This window comes from Pipra filicauda, unplaced genomic scaffold, assembly GCF_003945595.2.
Source record: "Pipra filicauda isolate LSUMZ 115617 unplaced genomic scaffold, ASM394559v2 scaffold304_size882533_pilon, whole genome shotgun sequence".
Taxonomy (NCBI): domain Eukaryota; kingdom Metazoa; phylum Chordata; class Aves; order Passeriformes; family Pipridae; genus Pipra; species Pipra filicauda.
In genome coordinates, this window is record NW_024104426.1 from 770,923 (window position 1) to 797,447 (window position 26,525).

Here is a 26,525-nt window from a genome sequence, read left to right on the forward strand (position 1 = left end):
TGAACCTCAAAATAAAGAATTTTCTTTTAGACTTAGTCTGGTCAGTGCTCACTTCTACCTGCATGCATACAGCAAACAGATAATGTTTTTTAACACAGACAACCTTTATATTTTTATGTGCATTGTAAATGTGCTTGGGTTGGTACAGAGTGTTGTGTTCCAGATCTGCCTTCTGATCCTGCCTGCCTTGGTTTGCTTAAGCAGCAGTAAGCAGCAAAATCCCCAGCATTTTCCTAGGACATGGGTAAGCTGTAAATTCTCACTTGTTGATTTATTATTTTAGGAAACTTCTGGTTTAGGACATGCACAGCTCAAGCTCTGAACTAACCCTTCCCCACTCTCCTGAGCATCCCTCCCCTCTCGGCTCCTTGGACTTGGTGGGAGATGAGTGGAAGGTTTCTCAGATTGCCTTGATGTGGAAGTGGGTGGCTGGCAGTCAGTCCTTCAGGGCCTGTGTGTGTAGGAGCAGTTTCTCTGGAGCCTGAGTGCTTGCAGGCTCAGGGGTGCTGGTCCAGGGTCAGCCTAGCTATCGGTCGGCACCAGGAGGTGGCTGTAAACACAGCAAATAAATAAAAGAAGTAAACTCAGCTTTGGTGTCAGCAGCAAGTCCCTCTGCTGCTTTCAGGGGACATCACATCCAAGTGGGATTGGGCTCCCATGGAGGCAGCGTGAGCCAGTGGGCAAAGCAACAGGGGGAGTCAGAGACCTGGCTTTGCAACCTGGCTCTGCCACCCACTGCCTGCATCGCCCTGAGCTCATCACATCACCTCCCCTCACTGCCCTCCTCCCCTCTCCCATTCCAGCCTGGATTGCTTTGATTTCTGTGTACTGTAAGTGCCCCAGGGGAGGGGCTGCGTTTTACAGCTGCAGGCAGTGTAAGGGATACCACCAACACCGAAATCATGGGCTGTCAGCTTGCAGACCGAGAAAGAAAATGATGTGTAACGTTCTGGGAGTCCTTTTGGGTAATGTAAGATCTATCACAAAGCACTTTGGCTCCAACAGTGAAGCTTATTGATCAGCCCCAAGTACTACAGACTCTTTCTTTCTGCCCGAGAAGTAGCAGGATGAAGAATTGAAGTACTTACACAGGAGAATATCGTACATGAGTTATTGAGTAACCATCAGCTCTGCTCCAGGGCTGCTCTGTTCCTCTGGACTGCATGCAACTTCTGAGCATTTTATCTCTTTCCTTCAGCTTTTGGAGGCGTGTGCCAGCTTCTGTAGCACATAAACTAGGTGCTATTTTTATTGAATCTGGCTTTAATGCAGTAGATTTTTCACACGTGTGTTGGTTTTTTATTGTTGGTCTCATTCCTGAACTTTTTGGCACCTCTAAGCGTAAAGTCGGTTATGTGCACATTGTTTGGCAGATGAATTCCCATTTCTGGGAATCATTTTCCTTCTAAGATGTATTTTTATATTAAAAATGTGATCTGTATCTATATACTGGACCAAGACTTCAGCCCAGAGATTTCTGCAGCCAGAGATCACCCCAACAGGGGATGCAGCCCTGTGAGGAGACCTCTGCTTTCCAAGCCTTGAGTATTTATATTAAAATCCTGTTTTACTGACCCAACCTCTGCCTCTTGGAGCAGTGAAATTTCCTTCTGATCAAGCCAGAAATAGGGGATAATAAGTGCTGTCTTCCAACATTGTCTCCCTTCCCAGCTTGTCTCCCTGCTAGATCAAGAGCAACCGCTCATCTCCCTGAGACTTCCCACTATCAGCTCTATCCCAGCTACCGCCTTGGCAGCCCCCCCTCCTCCCTCCAGCATCCCCAGGCCCCGTGTGAAAGGCGGGGGCTCCGGGATCCAGCTGCCCACCCTTCCAAAGGTGCTGTCCCCCCTGCACAGACTGCCAGGGAAGAAGGAACTGTGGCTGTGTGTGGTTTTCTCGCCCAGGGTGACCTGGAACACATCTGCAAAGCCCTCCAAAGTAGCAGGAATGCGCTCAGTTAGGACATGATTCATCCTGCATACCGCATGGGTGGCTGCTCAGGGAGAATTCTGACATTTGCATACGCTGAGACTTTCCGCTTCTCTTGCTCTGCAACCCCTCCACTTCGTCTGGTCGAGAGCATGAGGGCTGCACAGCCAGAAAAGCCTTCCCGGAGGGGATTCCCCCCAGCTGGAGCAAAGCCAGCAGTGGTGGTCCTGGTGGTCCTCCCCCCGGGCTGCATCACGAGGCAGAAACGAGAAAAGCTGCTCCCAGCCAGGCTGAAGGATGGCTTTAGCTCCTCAGCTCCTGCTCCAAGCAAAGCTGGGACAGAGCTGCTGCCCAGGGATCAGTTAGGAACTTGGTATCTGCAGGGCAGGAAAATATTACCACAGACCTACTGCTCAGGCAAAAACCAAAGCATGGCACAGGGAAGTGCTACCAACAGGACTGAGCGCGCTGCTTCTGGGGAGGAAACAGGAATTGGGCAACAATTGGCTCTCTCTACCTTAGGGCTGCTCCCCCGGATAACTGGATTTACTTTGGCAGCTGCAGAGTGCGAGTCAGATCAGCCTCAAGCAGAGAGGGGACATGTTCCCGGGATTGGGAGGTGACTCCCTGTGCCTTGCCACCATCACTGGAGCTGCATGGAGCGAGTGGGACACGGCTGTGATGAATGGGAAAGGTGGAGGAATGGTGAGTAACAGTAGGGAAAGGTAATGTCTTAGTGACTAATAACATAATGGGTATTACATTTTCACTGGAGCTAATAAAAAAAAAAAAAAATCTCTCAGACCTCACCTTGCTTCCTGTGGCCTAAACAGAACTTAAGAGGCATGTGCAGGCTGTTAATTGCCTCTAATGAATATATAGCTTCAGCAAGTGAAACTGTTTCACCTGTACAGATTAGTCTATTTGAACTTACTGTCGTTCATTTTGGCATCAAAATCTTGACTAGGCAATCCTGGTACTTGGAACGCTGATCTAAAGTAATATGGTAATGTGTTTAAATCCTTTAATATCAAGGGAACATAACATTTCAAGCTGTTCTCAAAAGGCTGCCAAAACCAAGTCTGACACTATGGGAAACATTTTTTTTAAAGAAAAATTTCAACCATCGCAAATTTAGCAAGTAGGAATTTACCTACCCAAAAAAAGGCCCTGACATAGAATGCATGCCAATGTCAGAATGGCAGCCACAAGTAAATACTGACTAGTCCTAACTAGCAGGTGGAAATATATTTTAATAGTATCTAATTAATTATGGTATAAATTTGGTTTGAGACACAGATTTAATAGCTAGGTTCAATATGAGATGTAAGATTTATGGGTTTTAATTTAGTATTTTAGAAGCAAAGTTAGGGTCTGACAAAACCCCCTCAAGTCAACAGAATGTCTCATTCTAGCCTAAGTAGGGTTTAGATCAAATCTGTGGCAAGCACAGGCGCTCCTAGTTGCCATCACCTTCATGATGAGTCATTAAAAGCCAACTTTCTACTTTAGATCGCTTTTCTAACTCAAAATTCAAAGCCCTCACATGCTATCCACATAGAAATATTTACACAAGATGTGTATAAATATAAAGTTTATTCAGTATAGTGTTTAGAAAAATAAGTTCACATCATCTCAGAATACAAATAAAACACTTAATTGTCCAGGCACAAACCCCTATTACAGTACAACAAACATACATACTTTAGATCTCTTTGGTTGGGTAATTAAGCACAGATATGTCTGATGATACACTCTGGGGCAGCATCACCTAACAGTGCAGTAAAGTCTCCTTGATTATTCCCTCCTCTAACACGTACATTCCGCTTAAGTTTCGTATTTGTTGTAAGGCACAATAAACCCATATCGGAGAAGTAACTGGTTAGTGTTCTGGACAAACAGTACATGCAGCAAAAAGAACAAACATCCTCTGAATGTGAATCCTGAAAGTCAGAAGATTCACTCCCCCCCCCCTCCTCCTTGAGTTCCGAAATTTAAGAAGCAAGTTTTAAATTATATGAAACATACAACCAAGGTATAAAATATCCTTCAAGGTAATAACTGCTAGGAGATACAGGAAGACTTCAGGTATCCTTGCTTGTAAAATAACACAATTTTTGTTTCCAGAATTATAAAATTACTATTCTTTTGATGATTTGACATACTTCTTGACCACAAGCACTAGGCAATTCATGCCCCCCAGAGTCCTGCACACACATTTCATATGAAACTGGAGAGATGCACCCTCTTGTTCATCTGCCTTTGCTAAGGAAAGTGCACAGGCACTGGAAATCTCTGTATGTGAAAAGCTCCTGTGCACACAGGGCCAAATTCTGCCCTGCTTAATTTAACTGAAAATAGGTGTTGAGGTGATTTTTCAGGATTTGAAGTCAGAACCTGTCCATTATCATCATCAACATCAGATTGATGGTAATAACGATAAAGACACTTCCAGCCTTACTTCTGGGTAAAGTTGCTTTCTGAATGCGTCTTCCTGAATCCACAGATAGGGAAAAGCAGTAAATGGGAAGAGGTATATGCTTTGATAGACTGTGACTGTTTGGTTTTACCAAAGTGTCAGCCTTGTGCTCTGGTTCGTGCTGCCACCATCTACGGGGCCAAATTCGTCCCTGACCTAACACCAGTGAAATGAATGGACCATATTCCCAGCTGGCATGAGAGGACATTAATGGAAATGTCCTAGTTTAGCCCAGCTGAGGACCTGGCCATTAGATGTCCGTGATATTTACATTGCTGAAATGTCCTTGTAGGTAAGACCACAGGAATAATGCTGCAAATAGCCCAGACAGAGCATTCAATTTAACAAGTTTTCCGCAAAACTCTGGGTGGAAAAGAGGCAGCTTTAATCAAAAGCAGTAAAGAACAGAGGGGTTTTTAACATCGTGCTTTGTAAGAATTTGCTTAAACTCTAAGCGTAGTTTTCAAAGCTGAGTCTGGGACTAAAAAAGTAGTAGAATTTGGCAATGTTTCCTGTAAGATTACCAGTGGACTCACAAGTTACAAACATATGTGAGGTTGAAATGATCGTTTATTCTCATCCATAACAGAGAGAGAGGGAGGGAGGAGAAGGAATGTGTATGCCGGGTAGACATACCTTCCATTTAAACAACAGAATGTGATAATAAGGGCTGTCTGTGGGGCTTGGACACTCCACTGCCTTCACATGTGTGGGAGACCAGCATCCATACCCCCTAAACACCACGTTAAATCCCGGGTTTGGGAATCAGTGGAGCAATGCCTTATTTACAGCAGCCAAGGATCCGTCCCTGGACACTTTTCGGGGCTTTGATTATTGTCTATTTAGAGCAGTTACCCTGCTTGCTTGAGGGCCACATAATAAAAACTTAACCTTGATAAGGAGTAAAACTACTTATTTAAATTTCTATTTTAAAAACATTGTACCGTGCAATGAGTCTTTATATTGTGCATATGTACCTGCAGAAAACATGAGGTTATAACTACATTATCTGGAGGGAATGACACTTATTTTCAATGTGAAAAAGAAAGAATAAAAGATAATAATAAGTTACTTGATATCTGGAAGACTAGAATAGATTAATCTTACTTTGTCCCAAACCACTGCTTTTATGTACATCCTCCACTCCCACTGAAGAGTGGGAAGTCTCCTATTAGAAGTACCAGACACTCCAAGATACATGCCACTGTAACAACATACACAGTTTTCATGTCAACTGTGCTGCAAAGCCATGGAATTCAGAGCCTCAGTAACACAATGAATGCAAAGGAGGAAAAAAAAAAAGAGTAACAGGTACTAATGTAACACCACAGTCTTTTCAGTTATAAGACCTGATCTCACCAACAGGTGCTCTGAAATATTCCCTAGCTTGCCTCCAAATATAGTCTGAGCTTCACAAACCAAACATTAAGCCTCAGTGAACTCCTTCAGAGCCAAGCACATTCTTCATTAAAATGACAATGATACAGGGCATTTCTAATTTTCCAAATGGCCGAACAATTTCATGCAAAGCATTTACAGCTACTATTACTGTTACTGTCATCACCATCTTGGTTTTATGGGTGAAGACGAGGTGGGAAGCAGATTGCTCATGCTGGGGCCCAGCAAGCAGATAAACAAGCAGAGCAGACAGGAGAACTCCGGCCTATCCGATTCCCCGCTCACGTGGAGCTCCCCTCAACGTCAGGGAAAGTTGTGCCAGGGGAACATACAGCTCCATGTTCTGCTTGTGATAATCTCTGCTTTAAAGCGCTTGCCTCAAGCACCCTGTTTGTTTGGGAGCACATGGGGACAGCCAACTGCTAATGGGCTGCTTCTGTCTGCAGAGAACCAGCGAGTCCGTACAGCTGCAAAGTGCACCCCTTGCACACTTGCTCTTCCCTTTCCCTGCCCTTTTCCCTCCAGCCCTAGGGACTCCGGCTTGCAGCACGGACTCCAGTGATCACCAACAGGGCTCAGCTCCAAGGTTCCACAGAAAACCCTGGAAAACACGCTGTATTCAATATAGTGCAAAACTGCAGCGAGAGCACCGATGCCACGCGCACGGTGCACGGAAGAACCTTCATTCCTCAAAGGCTTCCCACAGAACCAGTTACAGCCAAGACAAACAGACTGGGATGTGCTACCTCAATCATCCTTCCTTTCCATTTTTTTTGTCCTTTACAAGTGACCTTGTTTTGTCCTGAGCCTCATTTGGACCCCACAGAAGCTTATGAAAAGATTTCCCCTTGCCTTCCAAAGGCTTCAGACCAGGCCCCTGATGAGGATAAACACATGCTTTAGTTACTGTATATATTCACATTAGAGTAAGAAATAACAAAACAAGACCGCAAGGATTAACAGCATGTCATTTTTGTACATCTGCATTCTTCTTATCACTTTAAAGCTTAAGGACGTGCTTTCCCATGCTACAAAAAAAACTCCTCTGGAGGAAAGGTAAGATCTGTTCCACCTGCCCAGAGCCCACCTGCTTCTGCTGTCCTTGGGGAGAAAGGTGTGGAGACCCATCTCCAGTCAGGCAGGGACCATGGCTGCTGCCAGGAGCCCTTCAGAGCTGCAGTTCCCACCATCAGCCCTCAGGCTGCTCATCCTGGAAAGATCTATAAATACACACACAAGAACACTCCTGGATGGAGACCTGCTTGCTCAACCAGCAGCCGAATTCCTCCCACACGGGCTATTTGGCCAATGGGCCCGTGTAAACATCGGGTTCCCCTCCCTGGCCTGCCCATCCAACCCTTCCTGCTCATCTGCCCGAGGCTGCAGCCAAGACCTTTCCCTCGGCGCAACAGCTGTGCCCATGATCCCTCTGCAGACTCCTCCTGCCCTGGTGAGGAAGGACCCACCTTTGGCTCTCTGCACCGCCAGTAAATGTCACCCACGATGTCCAGAAGACTTAAAATTTCTCTTCTTACTCGTGCAAGTACCCAAGTCAGAGGGTCTACTTGCAGAAGTAAGGCATCAGGATTTGGCCCTGAGGACGGATATTTGCAAATCACTGTTTTTATGCCTCCTGCCACTGTGCTTTAGTAACAAAGATAAGGCCACTAGGAAGAAAGGCACGTGGAATTCTGTAAAAAATACACAAAAAGGTTCAACTAATTCGCAAATTACTAACAAAACAAACAAAAAGCCCCTGAACACAAAGACAGAGGGGGTAGAGACAGTGACCTCCTGGGTTTGTGAGACTGGGAATTCATTTTCTAGTTTCAGTGTGATTAACATTTTACTTTTACAGTCTATTGCTTGAAAAAAAACTACAAAAAAGTAAAACCTTGTCAGAAATAACTACGCTTACTTCCTGCTCAAACAATAAAAATAAATTAAACAGCCAGAAAACGTTTTCCTTTTCAATGCATTGTGTCTAAAGTGAAAGGGAACATAAACCATAAATAAAATCCATTGTACTAATCAAAAAAAAAAAAAAGTCTCCTTTATAAGAACTGAAACAATATTTACATTCATACTGGAGAGAAAGCTTCTGAGTTGCATAATTAGAGTTTCAAATGATGCTTTTTCTGGTGCACTGACAAAACGCTCGCCGCAGCATTTAGAAACCTGTACATGATTGACGTGAGATTTTTGGTTTGAACGCAAGTCTGCTGGATAAAAAGCAAACACACCAGTAACAATGTTATTCGTGACTTTGTTTCGTTTCTTAACCTCAAACAACGTAAAAGTAGCCGGAGAGGTATCGTCTAGAGTTCCTTGAAAATTTCTCAATGCCCATGGACTGGAAGTAAACAGCAAAAGTGACTGCATTGTTCCTACGGTTTTGGAGCGAGACTTTTCTATCTGAAGTTAGGAGTGTATACTTACTGTTCAGAGTATGTTGTACTATGGAGAGTCTAGTTAAATTTTCAGGGTAGCATCTGGTAGCCAAACCTGTACCCATTCACTCAGTACTTGCCCTGGCATTTCCTTTCTCCTTTAATCTGCTTAAAAGAGAATACCGCATGCAAACCAAGTGTGGCAACCTAATTCCATTGCTGGAAATTCCTCTGTACATCAATTCAGACCATTCAAATGTTCTTCTGGTTTCTTTAAATGAAAAAAAAAAACACCAAACAAACAAACAAAAAAAAAACACCAAACACCCCACTCGGTGCTTGTTAGGGCCTCAACGGGAGACTTATCTATTAAAACAGAAAGCAAAGGGGAAAAAAAAAGTTACAAGTCTTGCATATCTTCATCTATCTGAACTGTCTGCAGTTTGGCAAGTTCTTTTTTGTCCGTTTCCAGTTCTTCACAAACTGTGTCAACCATGTTACTCATAACATACTTGGATTTGGAATCCAGCATCATTAAGTTGCCAGTTGACTTGCTCTCAGAATTAGGTAAGAAATTCTCTTTGACGTCAGGTACGGCTTGCAGGACTAACCTGTGCTCCCTGCCAAAATCCTGGTGTACTTGTGCAGAGGGGTGGCTGACACGGTCTCCGCTCGTAGAAACTATTTCTCCAAGCACGGGCTGTGCAGTGGAAATGGACAACAGATCTTGACTGGTAATGAGGGAACAGTTCTGAAGGGTTGCATAGTTAGTGTTGCTGATAGATATCACTGTAGAGGTACTGGTCACGGGTGATGACATGGACTGGCTCTCCGAGATACCAGAGTTCAGTTCTGCAGCATTTAAAAGAGTTGGTGGCGTGAGGGAAAAATTATGGGAGGGCGTTACATTCACTAATGAGGAGGCCAGGGACTGGAGTCCTCCGCTGGATATATTTTCAGAAGACATGTTTACATTTAATTGTGTGTTCTGACTGACTGGCATCAACTGAGAAAACACCAGGCTTCTTTCCAGTCCTTCTTGCTTGACAGAGCCTACTGCCTGGCCTGAATTGGGAACTGTATAAACCACTGCACTCGGAGCGAGGGGGCTGAAGAAAACCTTTCCTTGCTGCACTGTTGAAGAGTCAGTTGTGAAAGTTCCTCCATCAGATGTGCTGGGATTTACTGAAACATTACCTAGGGAAAGGGAAGCAAAAGAAAGGAAAACAGAGATTACAGCTGGCAGAGAGTTGTGCAGGCATTTCTGTAAGAAGTTCTGGTCTTTTTTATGTTTGCAGTATACACGTATACTAATATCTCACACAACACTGAACAGCAATTTTTTTAACAGGTGAAAAAGAGGTTGGTATAAAGAAATAAAAGCTGTTAACAAAAACAGCTTCTAGAAAGAAAAACAAAACAAAAAGGGTTCTGGTATATGAGGTATCTTTCAGACTCTCGTTAGGGGCAAACAGTCCCCAGCCATGTGACTAAAATGAATGTGCTTTGGCCTTCACTAGTTGCCACCACTCCATTTCTAAGAATAGAAGCATGAAAAGCTATTAAAGATAGTTCAGTGACAGACTACAGCTTGTGTGTGGGAACTGGAGGCACGTCACATGAAATCCACTCCTGCTGGGCAGAACCTGCCCAGAGTCAACCTGCCCAGAAAACACGAAAAACCGGTAATTTCTATCAGTTTAATGAGGTACTCTGTCAAGCAGTCGGATCTATTGCCTTTCACCTTGCTTTATCACATATTTCTAAAATCCTAACCCTGCCACATCCACTGTGTAGAGTCACCTAGCACTGCCTCCCCTTGCTGAAAGCCACAGCACTGCTCGCGTGATGTTGCAGTGAGCCAAAGCAAGGAGAGGTGGCCAGAGATGACCTGAAGTTGTTTTTACTGGACATAGCATGTAAGTTGTCATTATGATACCTCCTAAAATAAGAAATGCTGGCTCTCGGGACTGGGTCCCACTCCAAACACCTCTCTTTCTCAAAAGCAGTTTAATTATAGAAGGCTACAGTTGGATGCACCTGAAGTTTTCAGAAGTGCAGCAAAGATGAATTTCTCACATGGGGAATATTTTATCTCCCTGTCAATTCCGGTTTATCGATGATGATTTTTTGGAAGGTGTTATGCATACGTGTAAACCAGAGAATAAAGTGAGGCAATCTGAAGTTACCTATCTGTATTATTTACTGTGGCTTACTTAAAATAGCCTGCAGCATGCTTCACTTGGAATAGGCAGCCAGCTATCCATCCATCTCATGTTAAAAAAACCAGAACTTTTCTCTGCACCAGACATATGGTGGACCACTCTCCAGTGGGAATCAGCATTTTTAACAATGCTGATTGTTAAAGTCCTCATGAATCTGAGGACTTTCAAGCACAATACTCCCACACTACTTAGGGGACAGAACTTTCTTTCTCACCGTTGCTGGCTGTCAGTTTATGCCTTGGAGCATGTGGATTAAGTGGCTTTTGTAATTACAGGTGGCATTCAGACTAAATGTCTTCTCTCTTTAATCTTGGTTAAACTATGTACCAATAACTTCCAGTGCCTGTGAGTGCCACATTTTAGGAGCTTATAATTGTGCACCCATTTAAAATGTGTTTGTACAGCTCCAGTGTTCCTCTCCGTGCTCCAGCAAGAATAATTCACTCCCTATACACATTTAATTCAAAGAAGCACATGAGCACAATTTGATTTTCCTTATGGGATTCACAGCTCCCGAAACTAAAGAGATTCATTCCAATTTAATCATTTTCATAACCAAACATACAGTGTCTAGTAAGTAACAAAGGTGTTCAGTTGCGCATTTTAACTGACCTGCTTCAAAACAAGGATACAGAACTAGGTTTGTGCTCCCTGGGATTCTTCCTGGCTGGCTGCAATGTTCAGTCTATGGTATGTTAAGACAAACTCTAAAGCAAACTCGGGGAGGAGCCTGCACACTTGGCACGTGAACCTGTGATGACATATTTCCCTTGGACTGAGGGTAGCTTTATCCAAATACCCTCACATTTTACATCTACCAGCTATTGCTTACTTCAACTGCTTCCCTCAAGTTTAATCTTTCTTAATTACGGAACAGAAAACGTACAAGTGTAACTGCTTGGTCTTGTTGTGTCTACAGTAATTTAATATGTATTTTTATGACATGCTTTGGTTAAAAAAACAAAAAAACAAAACAACCACCACAAGAGCAACAGTGGTAACAACTTCCAGCTGCCGCAATTTTCATTTTTATGAACCTTCTCATTGGAAAAATTCAGTGGCAAATGGGGAATATTTTGACTACCGAAACGTGTAAAATTTACAGATATTTGTGAAGATTGGTATCACAGACTTCTGCGAACAGCATGAGATGAAAGCGGGGTAAATTACCAGACCTCCTTCCCTGGTCTTAGCAGAGCTCAGCCTCATCTAACAGCCTGCCCACGAGCATAACCCACTATAAAGGGAAGCAAAAGGTATTATTTGATGTTATTTGATGTTCTGTGTGTGGCCATGGCAGAGATACAACCCCGGTACCTTGGAGAAAAAGGACCACAGCTTCTCTAAATGCCAAGTGTGCCTGATTCCAACTTTTTCCTCATACCTCTTACTGCAAGAGACAAAACTTTTACCTTGTGAAGCTGCCACAGTAACAGGAGGCAGCTGCAGAGAAGAAAAACCAATGCTTCCGTTCAGCAGCTGGCCATTTGTTCCTGAATTGGGGATCTGGACAATGCCATACTGGTTTATTTGGACAGGAGCAGTAAAAGTAACTACAGAGCCTCCATCTTGGGAAGCAGCAGTTTCTACGCCTTCCCTTTTCACCTCTGAGCTCGGTATCAATCCTGGGAAAGAGACTGGGATGTTGCTAGGGCTGAATGTGGCTGCTGTGGCGTTGGGGACAGAAGCCTGAAGGAGTTTGAAGTCTTTAACATCTTCTGATGACGATGATATTATGTCAGTAATGGACACCCCGTTGCTCACAATGCTCGACGCAGTTTTGGGTGAATTTAAGGTAACTGTCTGCGAAGTGCCCACGCTGAGTCCATTGAGTATGACACCGTTGGGTCCCTGAAGAAAAGAGCTACCATTGAGGAAGACAGGAGAGGTACTGGCAGGCACGAGGTTTCCATTCAGCAAGACACCAGACGAGCTCAAGGCTATTTTAGTGTTTCCAAGCTGCTGCATGTAGACGGGCTCCATGTGGCCGGGAAGGCTGAGGCTGGTAACGCCATCGGAGGAGCTGGAGAGTGGATGGGGAGATAAATCCTCCTGTCCCTTACTGGATTCATCTTCTGTGCTAGGGTTGCCATCTGACTCGCTATGGGAAAAGATGGAGACATGACATTGCATTACCACGGCGTGCCAGGATCTCTGCACCCAGGCTTTAACACAGTTTGCGAGAGTTTCTACGAACGTTTTTTTTTCCTGTATTTTGCCTTTACAAGGCACTTTAAACGAATATTCAAGCCAAATGGGGGGGGGAGGGAGGAAGGAGGTTTCTTGGAAAAGAACACATCAAGCCAAACACTCGCCGAGGAGAAACTTTACAGACTTGGGTTATGGAGTTGTAAATAAATTCCTCCATCCCGGCGGCCAGAGGGGGCTGCCCGGCGCGGGGTGTCCACACGTGTGAGAGTCGGCCGCGGCCATTTGGCAAAGCGCTGGGAGGTGAGGGAAGGCCGGGAAGGCTCTGCCCGCCGCCCCCGGCCCGGGGGAAGGGGGGGACCCCGGCCCGCGCTGCCCCCGGAGGCACCTCCGGCCGTGCCCGGCGGCCGGGGGAGGGACGGAGGGCTGGGGGGCGGCCTTTGTGCCTCCGCCCGGGGCTGCGTCGGGGTTTTTTCGCTGACTGGTCCGCCCTCGGCTGCATTTTTCGGTCGCTCCCCCCCCCGCCCGCTCCCTCCCCCCTCGCCCTTTGATGTGTCCCGCGGAGAGGGGCCGCGGCGGCACAATCGCGCCCTTGGTTGAGAAATGCCTTGGGGCCCCCTCCGCCGGCCGCTTTCCCTCCTTTCCCTCCCCGCTCCCTTCCTCCTCCCTTCTCCCCGCGCTTTCTCCCCCCTTTCCCGTCCCTTCCCGGGGGGGAAGGCGGGGGGAGAAGGGGGAAGGTCACCTCCACCTGCCCGCGCCCCCGCGGCGGGGCGGGGGGAGCCGAGCCCGAGCCGCGGGCGGAGCGGGGCCGGGCCGGGGCCGCTCTCCCGCCCGGGAGCCCCGGGAACCGGCCCCGCTCCCCCGCTGAAACCCGAGCCCGGCCCGCTCCCGAGTCAGGTTTCAAAACAGAGGGAGCGCCGGGACCCCGCGCGTCCTCCGGCCGTCAATGATTAACTCTGTCAGGCGCGACAATTGAATAAAAACAAGGAGCCGGGGGGGGACACACACACGCAAACACCCCCCGTCCCGTGTCCTCCCGGGAGCCAGCCCGGCGGCTCCCCCGGGCCGGGAGCTGCCCCGGGAGCGCGGGGCAGCGGGTCCGGGAAGTTTCCCCCGTGCCGCCTCGCACGGCCGGGCCGGGTGGGTGTGTTGGGAGCGAGGGAGCGGGGAGGAGGAAGGAGGGGAGGACGAGGCGCACCGAAGGTAAGCGCCATGTTTGCAAGGGAAGAAAGAGCCGGGAGAGGGAAAGGCAGGCGGGAGAGGGGGGCGGGGAGGAAAAAGTTTTCCCTCACCTTTTGGACTGGGTCTCGGAAGGGTTGCGGTCCCGCTGCCTGCGATTCTTGAACCAGTTGCTGACCTGGGTGAGGGACAGCCCGGTGATCTTGGCCAGGTTGCGCTTCTCGGCGGGCGAGGGGTATCGGTTCTGCTTGTAGAGCTCCTTCAGCGCGTTGCGGGACTTCTCCTTGAAACAGTAGACCGTCTCCTCGCCGTCCCAGATGGTCCTGGGCAGGGGGTATTTCCTCCGGAGCCTGTACTTGTCCACCGCCCCCAAAGGTCTGCCCCGGGCTCGCTCCGCCTCGGTGTAGCGAGCCTTGTACCAGAGCTCCTGCAGCAGCGGGTGGTTGGAGGAGTCGAAGTTGTGGCTCTCCAGGATGCTGTAGAGCTCGGCGTAGATGCCCTGGTGGAAAGCCACCAGCGCCCGGGCTTTCATCAGGCTCTCGTTGCCACGTAGCAGATCGCTCGGGGGCAAAGACCACAGGAACCTGGCCAGGCGGTCCAGGTTCCCACCTTGCTGCAGCGCCTCGCACACGCAGGCGACGTGGTCCGGGGAGAAAGCCAGAGGGGTCTGCGAGGAGGAGGAGGAGGAAGATGAAGAGGAGGGAGAGGAGGCAGCGTGGTGGTTCCTGGCCAGGAGTTCAGTGTGGAGCAGTACCTGTTCCGCGGCTCCCTCCTCGCCGGCGGCGGCGGAGCCTGCGTGCTCCATGGGGAACGGGGCAGCGGCGGGAGGGGGCGGCGGCGCGGGCGCCTCGGGGGCTTCCGAGAGCATTTCCATCACATTTTCCTCCTTGATCTCCACCGCGATCACGATGTCGTCCGTGGCGGGGGAGGCAGAAGACATGTTTCGGTTTAGTTTTCCTTTTATTTTTTTTTTCCTCCTTTTTCGTTTCTTTTTTTTTTTCCCCCCTCTTCTTCACTCCCCCCCCCCCGCCCGGGTCCCCTTCTCTCCTCCTCTCCCCCCTTTCCCTATCTGTCTCTCCTCCTCCCGCTGCAGCCGATCAGGTTTCCCCGCGGCCCCGCAGTGACCATCCGGGACCGGCGCTGTGTCCCGGCCGCGCTCCCGCCGCTCCCCCCGCCGCGGCTCCCGCACCCGCCGCAAGACTATGTGGCCCCGCCCACCGCTGGCCGGGCCGCGCCCGCCTATTGGGCCGCGCTGCGCCGGGAGGGGCGGGGTCACGCCCGTCTCCATGGCAACCGTCAATCAAACGGGCGCGCGCCCCGTGCCGCTCCCCCCTCACGGCTCCACCTGGAGCCCCCGCGGGCGGGCGGCGGGTCCCGGCACCTGCGGCTCGCCCTGGACGGGGCAGGCGGTGAACTTTCTCCGGTGCTGTGGTTGCCCCGGGGTGAGGCATCTCGGTTGGGACGGGTTGTGGGGTGAAGGGACCCCGCCGTGTCCGGTTCTGGACTCCCTCGCTTCAATAAAGTCATTGAGGTGCTGGAGCGCGTTCAGAGAAGGAGCAATGGAGTTGGGGAAGGGGCTGGAGCGCAAGTGTGATGTGGAGCATCTGGGGGGGGCGCTTAGCCCGGAGAAGAGTAGGCTCAGGGGTGACCTTATCGCTCTCCACAACTACCTGAAAGGAGACTGTAGATATCTAGGAGTAGGTCTCTTCTCCCAGGTAACACGTGACAGGATAAGAAGATGATACACATCGTTAGGCTGTGGCAGGGGAGACTTAGGGTGGACATCAGGAGGAATTTCTTCACAAAAAGGGCGATTAGATATCGAAACGGGCTGCCCAGGGAGGTGGTGGAGCCACAGCCCCTGGAGGTGTTTAAGGAGAGACTGGACGTGGCACTCGGTGCCATGGTCTGGTTGACACGGTGGTGGTGGGGCACAGGTTGGACTCGAGGATCTCGGGGGTCTTTTCCAACCCAATTGACTCTCAGCGATTCCTGTTGGTTACTCGTAGGCGAGTGCCGCCTTCTCCCTCATTACAGCCGGCTCTCTGGGGCCGGCACAGCCACAGCTCCAGCCCCACGGCGGGGCGGGCGCTGCCGGCCCGCTCGCACCCGCTCAGCCCGGCGGGGCCGCGGAGCGGCGCGGAACGCGCGGGGCGGCGGCGGGCGGCGCCGGGGCCGTTTGTCGGCGGCACCGGAAGGCGGAAGGCGCGGCGGGCGGAGGGAGCGGGGCTGGGGCGGCCATGGACGACTTGGGCTGCCCGCGCTGCAAGACCACCAAGTACCGCAACCCCTCGCTCAAGCTCATGGTGAACGTCTGCGGGCACACGCTGTGAGTGCGGCCGGGCCGCGGGGGCATCAGGCGGCGGGCCCCGGGGGAGGGGTCTCTGCCCCGGCCGGGCCGGGGGTGGGGGCGGCTCCGGCCCCGCCGGCCCCGAGCGGTGTCTGCGGGGCGGCCCCGGGCCCCTCGTGCCACCGGTTCCTCCCCCGGCCTCCGTGTCAGGCCAGGCTGGGTCCGGTGCGGGTCTTCCCTCTGTGCAGCGAAATTCCTGGGGGGAAGCGGGCAGGAGCCCACGAGACCCGGCATGTGGCTGGGACAGGCTCCTGTCCCTCAGGGCTGCGGAGCTTCGGGGTGCGAGGCCGGTAACGCCGTGGAAAATAAATTTCTCATCGACTTAAACATTTCTTATTTGTATTTAACGCTGTGCTCGCATAGTTGAGAAACGTAAGAATCATAAAAAAGGTGTTTTGTTGTATCCTTTTAATGTGTTAATTCTCCTGAATGAAGAATGCTTTGCTGAAGTTTTGAAACCCCTCCAGTGAACCAGTGCAGATGGTCGTGTTCACTCATTTCTTTTTTTTTTTTTTTCCCAAGAAGAATTATGCCTTTTTTTTTCCCTTTCCCCCCAAAGCTCAACCCTCAGATAATTCCCAGCACTGGCTCTACCTGATTTAAGTTGCAGATAGTCTGAACTCATTCACTTTCAGACCTGGAGATCATCCTTAATGTGAAAGTTTAAAAGGCTGTACTCTACATTCTTTCTGGATGTCCATGATAGAAGGCTCATACTGCAATAGCAACCCTTTCTCGTTTTTTTTTTCTTATTTATTTTGTTTGGAGTTTTTGTGTCTTTTCATCTTTCCTGTGATGTATATTTATATTTTTTAAGCTACATGTGAATTACATTCAAAAGACCCAGCCTGAAAGCTTTTACTTGACTTGATACTGTGTTGGAAGTGAACTTGATACTGTGAATGAAGGAACTGAATTGCAAGAAAGGATTTATCTTACTGTCTTAGGAAAAAGTAGAAAAAGTGTTACCTTCCATTCTGTTCCCTGATCCTGTTCTCTGTGGCCACACAAGCACTTGTGTTACCATGAAGGTGTGGATCTCCTGGTGGTGGTGGAGCAGGAGAGGTGGCATCAGGAGTGGCCCTTTGGTGATGGGTGCTCTCTGTGTCCAAGTGCAGCATTAGCTGAAGCTCCAGAGGCAACAGCCAAATTTAGGCAAAACAGAGCAGATTTAAAATGATCCCTCGATCTGGTGTTCAGTGAAGATCATGGGACTTGTGGTCTTCATGAACTTCTGCTTTCAGGCTCATCCAGAGCCTCTTCCAGCAGAGGACAGCACGTCTCGGTTTCCTTTCCTGCTTTGGTTCCCTGTGTTTTGTTGTTGTTGTTTTCTTTTTTTTTTTTTTTTTTTTTTTTTTGTAGCTGAGCTTTAATTGAGAAAATGGTGTTTTGTGCTTTGGTGGGTGCAGCTGCTGACACCGTGTTTGGCACTGATGTCCTTGCCTTGCTTCTTGTTTCTGCACGAGTTCTGCCTCTGCTTCCCCCAGCTCTTGTTGTTTGCACCTCTGTTGCAGAGTAGAATCGTAGAATCTCTGCATTTCTTTGGTTTTGTTGTAATTAAGGACTCTCCATCTTGATCTGGTTCAAGTGTGTCGCTTTCCCTCTGCATTTTCCTTCCAATAGCTCCTTTAAGGTTGTGGTTTTATTACTGTTTCCATACAACATTACAAAGCCTTCATGCTGGTAGTTGTTTCTTAGTAATGGTTAATAAATTCTCACAATAACTAATCCAGAACCTGGAAGCTCAGATGATCCACCTGTGAATGAAGGAAGGGGAAAAAAGGGAGGTAACTGACATTCGTTCTCCCATAAATTCACTGTGTTTCAGGCACAAGGAAGGAATGTTTAACTAGTTCTCAAAGCAAATGAGCTAAAGTAAGTTTCTGGTGGAGATTTTTCCTGAGGCAATCCATTCTGATAGTTTGCTGTTCTTACCATTGAAAATACTTCTAATTTCCAGTCTACATTTACTTGCTATAACTTAAACATTTAAGAGTTCTAACATGAGGTATACCTTGTGAACTCTTGATTACACCTCTTCTGTAGGAATGCATTGCATGTTTTGGGGGCTTTCTCTTTGCTGTTTTCCACTCTGAAGAAATCCCATTCCTTCAGTCTCCTCTCTAGAGTGATTTTTTTTAGAAATTATTTTTTAATACGTCTGTGGGCTGTTCTCACTGTTTTTCTTGAGACCTTTTCCACTTGGTTTGCATTTTGCTGGAACTGGACCCGCTGTTCCCTCTGAGTCCTTAGTACATCAGCCAGAGTCAAAATTATTTAATGTGCTTTTCACACGATTCATATGATTTCACATGCATTTCGTACAGGCAGGATGATGAGTCTTTATTTTTTTGCAGTGACATGTGTGATTTATTATCAGGATAAGCTCAGATTCTTTAGCCCTTTGCCACCCAGCATATCCATGGGCAGAACAGAATTTAACTTTGCCTTCCATGTTGTGTTCTGCAACTTATTATGTTTTTGCTCTGTTAAACAACGTGTTACTTCAGGTGACTTTTGCACTTGGTTCAAGTGACTTTAGATTCTGAGTCCCTCCATCCAGGCTTTTGAAACTGTCCCAGATTGTCCTCTGTTACTGCCCCGATATTTTCCAACGTGTAGTTTGTGGACAAAATGTTGTCAGGGAGATCTTTCTTGTAAAAGAAAGAAATCAAACCAAGGCAGAGCAAAATATGGAGTTGCCTGCAGTGAGTTCCTTGCTGAATAACCCTCTTCCACTGGTTACTTTCTGTAACAGTGGAGAATGAGAAAAGATTAGAGTCATGTGAATGGGCTTGCTATCAATTTTCTCTCTGACTGAAATAATGACAGCTTATCTCTGGGTGTGGGGTTCTAATCATCTCCCAGTACTTCAGTGTGTTCTGTGTTTGTTTCAGTTATATGACTGTCAGTTTAAGAGTGTCAAAAATCCTGTTAAACCAAAAGTATTTTGCCTGTAATTGCTGTTTTGCTACCTACTTTGTTACTGTGTCATTGGATAGAATTATATTCCTTTGATGTGATTTTTTTCCTAAGAAATTGTGTGTTGAATCTTATCTATTTCATTATCTGAAAGAGGTAATTTGTCTGATTATTTCAACATCTTCCCAGGGACTGGTGGTGAGCCTGACTCTGGTTTGTGTTTCCCTGTGTGTTTGGTTTCCTGCTCTTTAGAGGCAGGTGCTTTTGTCCTTCTCTAGGTTGTTGGCACTTAATGCAGAGAGCAGAGATGATCTGCCTTTGTCCGTTTTCAAAGGATAAATATTGCACCTACCAGAACTGAAAACCTTGAAGTACTCTTAATATAACCCCTGGAAATAGCCCACAGGTTTATGGACTACACATCCATGGGTTTATGGAGGCTCATTAAGTTGCCTGCAATTGCATATTGCCTTTACTGTGCTTTCTGTTTGAAGTTTCCCGATAAATCTGCATGGAAAATTCAGAGTCTCGGCTTTGCTGGCTCGGGAGGTTTGGAGCAGTTGCTGTAATGCATTTCCCAGTTCTGGCTCGTGCTTTTGCTCCTTCTGCTGTGATATGAGTTACATTAGCCAGCTAATCCGTCTTACTGAGTGGAGATTGATGCAGAAAATGCCCCAAGTGCTTTGGCATCATCTGTTAGAGATTTTCCTTCCCACTGAATACCGGGTTAATGTGCTCCTGCTTCAACTGCTCTTTCTTTCGCTGCAGGCATTCTGAAGGAATATTTTCGTGTTGCCTCCTGGTAGTTTCTTTCCTAAAGCTCTAACCTTTCCTATTCTGTTAACTGTGCTGTTCACTTAATGAGGTGACCTTCAGTGATTTGCTTTGCCCTTGTGCAAAATACCTTGAATTTCAAATTATTGAAGAACCTGTGTTTAGCTGAGATGATTTGTCAGTAAACTTCATATTTTTTCTCCTGGGTTACTGATCGCTTGTGGTTTTAGCATTTTACCATGAGTTTATTTTCTTTATTTTGTGGCTCCCTGTTTTCCCTTTTCAAGAATTGTGAGAGTTGCCTTCTTATGCCTTCTGTTAGCTGGGTTGTTTCCACTTTCATGTTCTTAGTCAGTTCCTCCCCTTTGATAGAATGAAACTAGAAGAGCTCTTGTTTTTACCATGGCTTATTTTTTCCTCCTCTTTTTTTCTTTTCTTCTTACCTCCTATATATAAAAAAAAAAATCTCAAAGTATCTGAGAACTCATTGGGCAACGTGTGTCCTGTTTTTTCCTTCTTTTTTTGACAGATGCCTGCAATGAAGGTTCCTCTTGCTATGAAGTCCTGTGCTTTGGAGGTTTGGCTGTTCATTCTTCTCCTCTTCCCCACTTCATTTATTTAAGTCTCTCTCATCTGAGGTAGATACTCTTTGTGGGAGTGCCCCCGTTGGCCTCCCACCTCTCTTTTACTCCAACCTTGGTTCTGCCAGTGTGTTCCTTCTGGATTTCAGCAGTACCACATGCAGGGAGCATTTCTCCTCCCTCGTCCTTTGCGTATCTTCCCGTGTCAGTGGGCTTGACCCTACGTTAGAAGAACTCACAGTGGCTTTCTCCTAATGCCACATGTTTGCCATGTTCAGTTCCCCTGTGGTCAGTGGGGCTCTGGAATGTGTCTGCTTGTGGCAGAGCAGGATCACTGTGCTGATAAGCACAGCAGAGCTGTGGTGCAGATAAGGGATAGGCAGGTGGCTGCAGGAGGATGAAATGGGACATTTGGCCTCCGGCTGTAAACAACCTTCAAGTTGGAATTCCACTGGAGTTTATTCCAATGGAATGATGCCAAGGCTTACAATTATGGGAATGGGTTTTTTGGGGGGGTTATTTCTTAGCAGTTTGTTTTCCTTGGTTGTTGCTTCTTGACCAGTATCGCCAAAAGTGTAATACCATGTGTTTTTGGCATCAGAGTAATGTTAAATAAGCCTTTTTCCACTATAAATCTTCCCTGTCACTGGGAGGGAGGATGATAAATTAGCAGTTAAAAGTTGTTTTAGGATGGGACTTAGTAGGGAAACGCTTAGTTGAAGAATAATGAATGTCTTTTTAAGTTTATTTTCTTAAGTATAACAGAGGTTCAAGGCATGAGACACTTGGCTTTAAAGATGCTTTTGTGCAGGGGAAGGTGTGTCAAATTATGGAGCAATACTTGATTCAAGTTCTACAATGCATTGGTTTCTAAGGTGCACTGATGGCTTTGCCTTTTAGAAGTTCACTCAAGAATTATATTCCAAATCCTTTGTGCATGCCTGACAATTTTTGATTATTCAGACGATTTCTAATGTCTTTTCTGAGCATGCAGATGCTGGGTGCGTGCTTGCCAATGGAGCTGGGATCCACCTGGCTTCACTTGAGACCATGAATTATCTTTTACTCTGCCCGCTTGGATTTCATGGCCTGTGTTGAGTTTTAGGAGGGAGGTTAAGTGTATCCCACTGATTTACTTTCATGGAGAGGAAAGGAAATGCATCCATCAAAACCTGCATTACAAGAATGTTAAGGTTGCTGCTGCAAACAGGAGAGGGTAAAGAGATTTATTCTTGGCTGTAAACTTGGGCCATATGGTCTCCAACAATGACACACAAAAATCTTAGATAAAAAAGGTGGTTAATTTGGGGTGCTGGATCACCATTGTTATCCCACTGCCTGCTACAGGGAGGAGGGAAACTGGTGTGTGAAGCACTTTCTTAAGAGTCAGTCCTGTTGCTCCAGCTACCTGTGACCCACCCTGGCTTGCAGAGGGAGGACATGTGGATGTCCGTAGAGCAGCAAAAATAAAGGAACACTTTTCCTTCCCCAGTGTCATGCCAGCTGTTGTGCTGTCTCAGCAAAGTGTCTTTTCCATGCTTGACATCTCTGGGAGACGGGCACAGGGACCAGAGCAGCCTCTGCAGAAAACTGAGAGGCTTGATTTCAGCTGCTGCCTGTGGTGTTTTGGGATTTGTTCATGTGCTGCCACAATCTTAGATGGTAGTTAATGAACTTGCTCTACTATCAGTTTCTCTGCTCTCTTTCTTGTTCACAAGAACCGTGTGGAAAGGTGTCTGGGCTCCTTATTAAAATGTCATTTTTTTCCTCCTGTTCCCAGAGGGAGATGTATTTATTTCTCATTTAATTTGTTAATAAAGCTTCAAAACTGAGACAGCGTAAAAACGCTCGCTGTCTCTAGGCCCAGCTTTGTGTTGCTCAGGGGAGACATCAATTCACCAAGTTGTGTTGTGGGGATTTCATAATCTGCCCTGCACCCTGTTATGACTGTTCCAGGGATTCATTAGGGGGTAAGTGCATCCTTGGAGAACTCTAATTGCGGTGCCAATGGCTGCTGAAACCAAGAAACAGAGTTTTCATTATTTGCGTATTTAGTTTAATGTTAGGAGCTTTTTGGAGTTCTGTGGCTGTCAAATTCCCCGGGAGTTGGAAGTAGGAACATCCCTGGTGAATTCAGGGGAGTGGGGTCTCATGCCAGTGCGTGGGGCTGGAGTCATCTGAAAAGAAGTTTGGAATCTTCTCGTTTAAACTCCTTCCAAGTGAAAGGATGGCTTGGCTTCCTGCTGCATTCTTCTCTGCAGTGTGGTTCAAGAAAATGCCTTTCTGCTAGGATGGGGGGGAAGCCCTGGAGATTTTGGAAAAATAACATAAAACTGTATTTCAGCCAAGTGAGTTTAAGTGAAGAAGTCCAACTGGAGGTAGGCACTGAGGATCTGTCAGAGCTGTAACTTTTAACTTGAGCACGTGGGAATTAGGGGGGCTTAAATACGTATTCGAATTTTATTTGGCAAGATTTTTTTCCTTAAGAAAATACCTTGAATGCAAGATATGCAAGGACAATGATTCAGGGCTGTCATTTGTAATGTAAAGGTTGGCTGTTATGTATATGATTTTTAGGCCAAAAAAAGTGGTGTGTGGGCTTTGGAGTGCAAACAGTAGGGTGTGCTGGTTCAACCGTGGAAATGTGGATTCAGGACTTGTGAATGGGCAGCAGGCACAAGGAAAAGAGCCACCAGACTCTGGTACTTAGTGGACCTTTGCAGGAGCTGATCTGGTTTGCTGACCTGGCAGAAGATGAGAAGCTTTTTGGTCAGTTGATGTGGTGATGTTTATACAGGGCTAGTGAGTTGTAGTGGCTTGTGAATGGTTAGTCAGACATCAGAGGTGGTGCAAGGTCATTTATAGGAATGTGCATCCACAGGAAAGGTGGGAATAGGGTAGAACGAAGGACCTTCCTATGGCACAATGTTAATTTAGCCTTTGTGCAGCTTAAAAAGCTGGCTTATCTGGGAGAGCAAGTGCTCTGTTTTGTCTCTTAGGCTTGTTTTCTTGCTGCTGTTACCATATCACACCTCAAATTAGATTGCTGGATCCCTGCTGGTGTGAAAAACATAAAGTGGTCTTGGTGGTCTAAAGCAGACTGGAACTACATACAGCCAAAAATCTCAACCAGAGCAGGAAAGTGGTGTGGTCCAAAAAATGCCTACTTTGCTTTTGGGAGATAAGTAATGACAACTATGTAATGCATTTCAATCGCAGTGATTTCCATCTCTGAGAGAATTCTCTTCATTTCTTCTGGGTGGCTTGGGAGTTGCACTGAGGAGGTTTTTATTTGCATTTGTCAGGTCTGCTATAGGAAGTTAACTAGTTGGTGGTTGAAATAGTTGCACAATCGTAGCCTATCTGCTTCCTCAAAGGAAGAAGCCAAATGACTTTTTTTTTTTTTGTAAAGTGGACTGTATTCCCTCAGAAAGAAATCTTTTTCCTGACTTCTTAGGGAACAAAAATCTAGGTCATCTTTCTTCTTAGTCTTTTTGGAGTTATTCCTGTTTTTATTAATTGGGATTCAATACTCTTTGGATCCTGTTCCATCCCGTTAGTCTTCCAAAGTCTCTCCGAGTTAGTCATGGGAGGTGATTAAATCATTGCTGAAATACCAAAGAGGTTATTTCCTTCTGCCATCCAGTTTTGACAGTGAATATTTGCTTTTACATTTGGCTCTGAATCATGGTCTTAATACTTCTGATGAAGTGGTGTTAATGCTTCAGTTTAATTCTTTTGTTTTAAAACTGACATACTTAGAAAATCTTCTCTTTTCTCTGCTGAGCTATCAATTGCCATGTCTGCTTGCTAATACTTCTTGTCTGCTCAGCAAAGCTCACAGAGCTCTGCTCTTCATTCCCTGTAAGTACTTTTTGGAAATTTTAAGTTGTGGTTCCACTCTGTGATGTGATCTCAGCAAGAGGAAAGCTGTTGTTTATATCCTGGCTCTCCAGTCAGTAAATGGAAAAATAAATTCTTTTTTCCTTGGTTCTGAAAATTCAGTCTGGTTAAATCTGCAGCCTGGGATTGAAGACTGTTTATAAGGGTGTGTAGTGACAGGATGGGGGCAATGGCTTCAAATTGAAAGAGAGTATGTATATATTGGATATTAGAAAAAAAATCTTCCCTGTGAGGGTGGTGAGGCCCTGGCACAGGTTGCCCAGAGAAGTGGCTGTCTCATCCCTGGAAGTGTTCAAGGCCGGGTTGGACAGGGCTTGGAGCAGCAGGAGATGATCTTTAAAGTCCTTTCCAACCCAAACCATTCTATGATTCTATGATCGTGAAAACGTGTTTGGGTCCCCAGCTTGAAGAGTCTTCTACCATACTGGGCCCTTTTTGGGTTGGGTAAATGTTTACCCTGCTGAGGTTGAATATTGTAAATGCCCAGCATGGTAATGGCCCAACACAGGTGTGTGTAAATCTCTGTGGTGAAAACAAAGGCTTCTCCAAAAGAAGCCAAACACAACAACCTCTTAAACAATTTCATATTAGGCAGGTTTTTCTTTTCTCTTTCTTTTAATTGCATCTACTGCATTTTAATTGAAACCAGTAATTCTGTGGGTTTGTGAGGAAGAAGGACATCTGACTTGCTCCTGTGTGGCTGCCTTAGCTGCCAAATGTTAGTAAGCCCTATGCGTAGGTTTACTATTTGTGAAATTAAGTAAATATATTCCTGAGTCATTTTAGGAAACGTGTCTTGGTAACTGTAAATTCACAGCAGGGCAGATCCGAAAGTGCCCCTTTGGGGTACTCAGAAGTTGCATTTGTGTGCATGTTCTTTGTTTGGGGCTTTGGCTGGTGGTTCTTCCCCCCGGGAACTGAAGGTGAAATTTGAAGAAAAGCCGGGTCAACATTTTGGGAATTGAATTGAGTGCTTCACTGTTCACGTATGATTAGGAAATACAAAAAAAATCCCTGATAGTAACAGACTGTAGGACAGGCAGCAGGCTGAGCTTGTGTTTGGGACACCTAAGTTTCATATTGCTGGTTCTCTCTGTGGTTTAATAATGTGCAGGAAACAGTGGATATTTCCTCACAGAAATGCCACTCTCACTGTAAAAAAAGTTACAGGTAATACTCCTAACAGTGAACTGAATTTTGTAATGGCATTGGCTTGGTTTTCCTTTTTATAAAAAATATTTTGCAGGAATTAATTTGGACAGGACCAGATCTGAGAACTTACCAGAAACTGCTGCTATATGTGACAAAATTCACCTAAGAACATTTTTTTTTGATGGTCTGAAAATGATATTCTAAGTTTTTTTTGTTTTGAATATAACACATGAAGGGGGAGAGAATGTATTAGGAAACTCTTGCAGGGTTTTTTGTGTGGAATGTGGGTAACTTGGCAAGTGAGATAAGTGAGAACAAGATGGCTCTGCCACAAAGGAACAATGAGGAAATCATCTGGTCTGATAAATATTTTGGCTTTGACCTGAGAAACATGAAGGTAATTATTTTTGCTGTGTCCACACAGTTCTGCCTCAATGACTGGCACTAAGGTTAGTTTCTGTGTCTAAGAATTTGCAGAATCCTGGGCTTGACGTGAACACGACAACTTCTTTAGTATTACAGAGAAGTGGTTCTGCTGAGCGGGATGGGCAAAGTGAGAAACAGGTTTTTTGTTTGTTTTTTTTAAGAAGCGATCTTGAGGTGAAAGTTCCCAAGAACGTTGCAGTTTTTATAAGTGCCAAGCAGTGTGGCCAGGCTGTCACAGCCTCTCTGCCAGGGTGGCAGAGGAGGACTGATGTTCCTAGACAGCAAAAGGCAAGGGAGTGGTTTGGCTAATGCTGACACCTTCAGACTGCTGAGCCAGAATGGGAAGTGTTGGGTCTAACTGGGCAGGAAAGTTTGGCACTGGGGTTAAATGTATCACAAGAGCCAGGACGAAGGAGGAGGATCTCTGGTCCCAGACAAGTGGAGGCAGACTAATGTTTAATGTCTTTGTCATCCTTACTCGCAGGGTGTCATGTGTTTTCTTGTAAAAAAAAAAACGTGATGTGGGGATTAGGGGCTGAACAATCTCGGTAGGTACAGCTAGTGACTAGATAATCTTTGGTATGAGCATATGAATAGCCTTGAGTAAACAGAGGAGTTCAGATCCTTCTGGGAGTAGCTGTCTGTGGGTTTTAAAAGACTGAAAAAATA

At 46.5% G+C, this 26,525-nt stretch overlaps 2 protein-coding genes across 3 annotated transcripts in view; one reads left to right on the forward strand and one right to left on the reverse strand.

The window, feature by feature from the left end:
• Positions 1-3,508: 3,508 nt before the first annotated feature.
• On the reverse strand, positions 3,509-14,688 carry SIX4 (SIX homeobox 4). 2 transcript variants are annotated; one of them, XM_039383331.1, is made up of 4 exons: positions 14,503-14,647; positions 13,862-14,415; positions 11,834-12,522; positions 3,509-9,393 (listed from the first exon to the last, which is right to left on the reverse strand). In XM_039383331.1, the coding sequence occupies exons 1-4, from the start codon at positions 14,620-14,622 to the stop codon at positions 8,597-8,599; spliced, it is 2,160 nt and encodes a 719-aa protein (XP_039239265.1). In that variant the 5' UTR covers positions 14,623-14,647; the 3' UTR covers positions 3,509-8,596. The 2 variants fall into 2 exon arrangements, with proteins under 2 accessions (XP_039239265.1, XP_027572528.1); XM_027716727.2 differs by having other exon boundaries at positions 13,862-14,688.
• A 1,275-nt stretch (positions 14,689-15,963) lies between these two features.
• MNAT1 (MNAT1 component of CDK activating kinase) overlaps positions 15,964-26,525 on the forward strand; it is a gene marked incomplete at its 3' end in the record, with an annotated part of 94,151 nt that continues 83,589 nt past the window's right edge. Inside the window, exon 1 of the mRNA XM_039383316.1 lies at positions 15,964-16,077. Within this exon, the coding sequence (XP_039239250.1) occupies positions 15,989-16,077 (89 nt within the window). The remainder of the gene's footprint in view (positions 16,078-26,525) is intronic.

Bases quoted from the DNA above. Each gene is read 5' to 3' on its own strand.
- SIX4 (XM_027716727.2), bottom strand. From the start codon at position 14,688: ATGTCTTCTGCCTCCCCCGCCACGGACGACATCGTGATCGCGGTGGAG. The intron at 12,523-13,861 runs GTGAGGGAAAAC...CTTTTCCCATAG, and splicing joins TCCGAGACCCAGTCCAAAAG to CGAGTCAGATGGCAACCCTA. The intron at 9,394-11,833 runs GTAAAAGTTTTG...CCCTTTCCCTAG, and splicing joins TACTGTGGCAGCTTCACAAG to GTAATGTTTCAGTAAATCCC.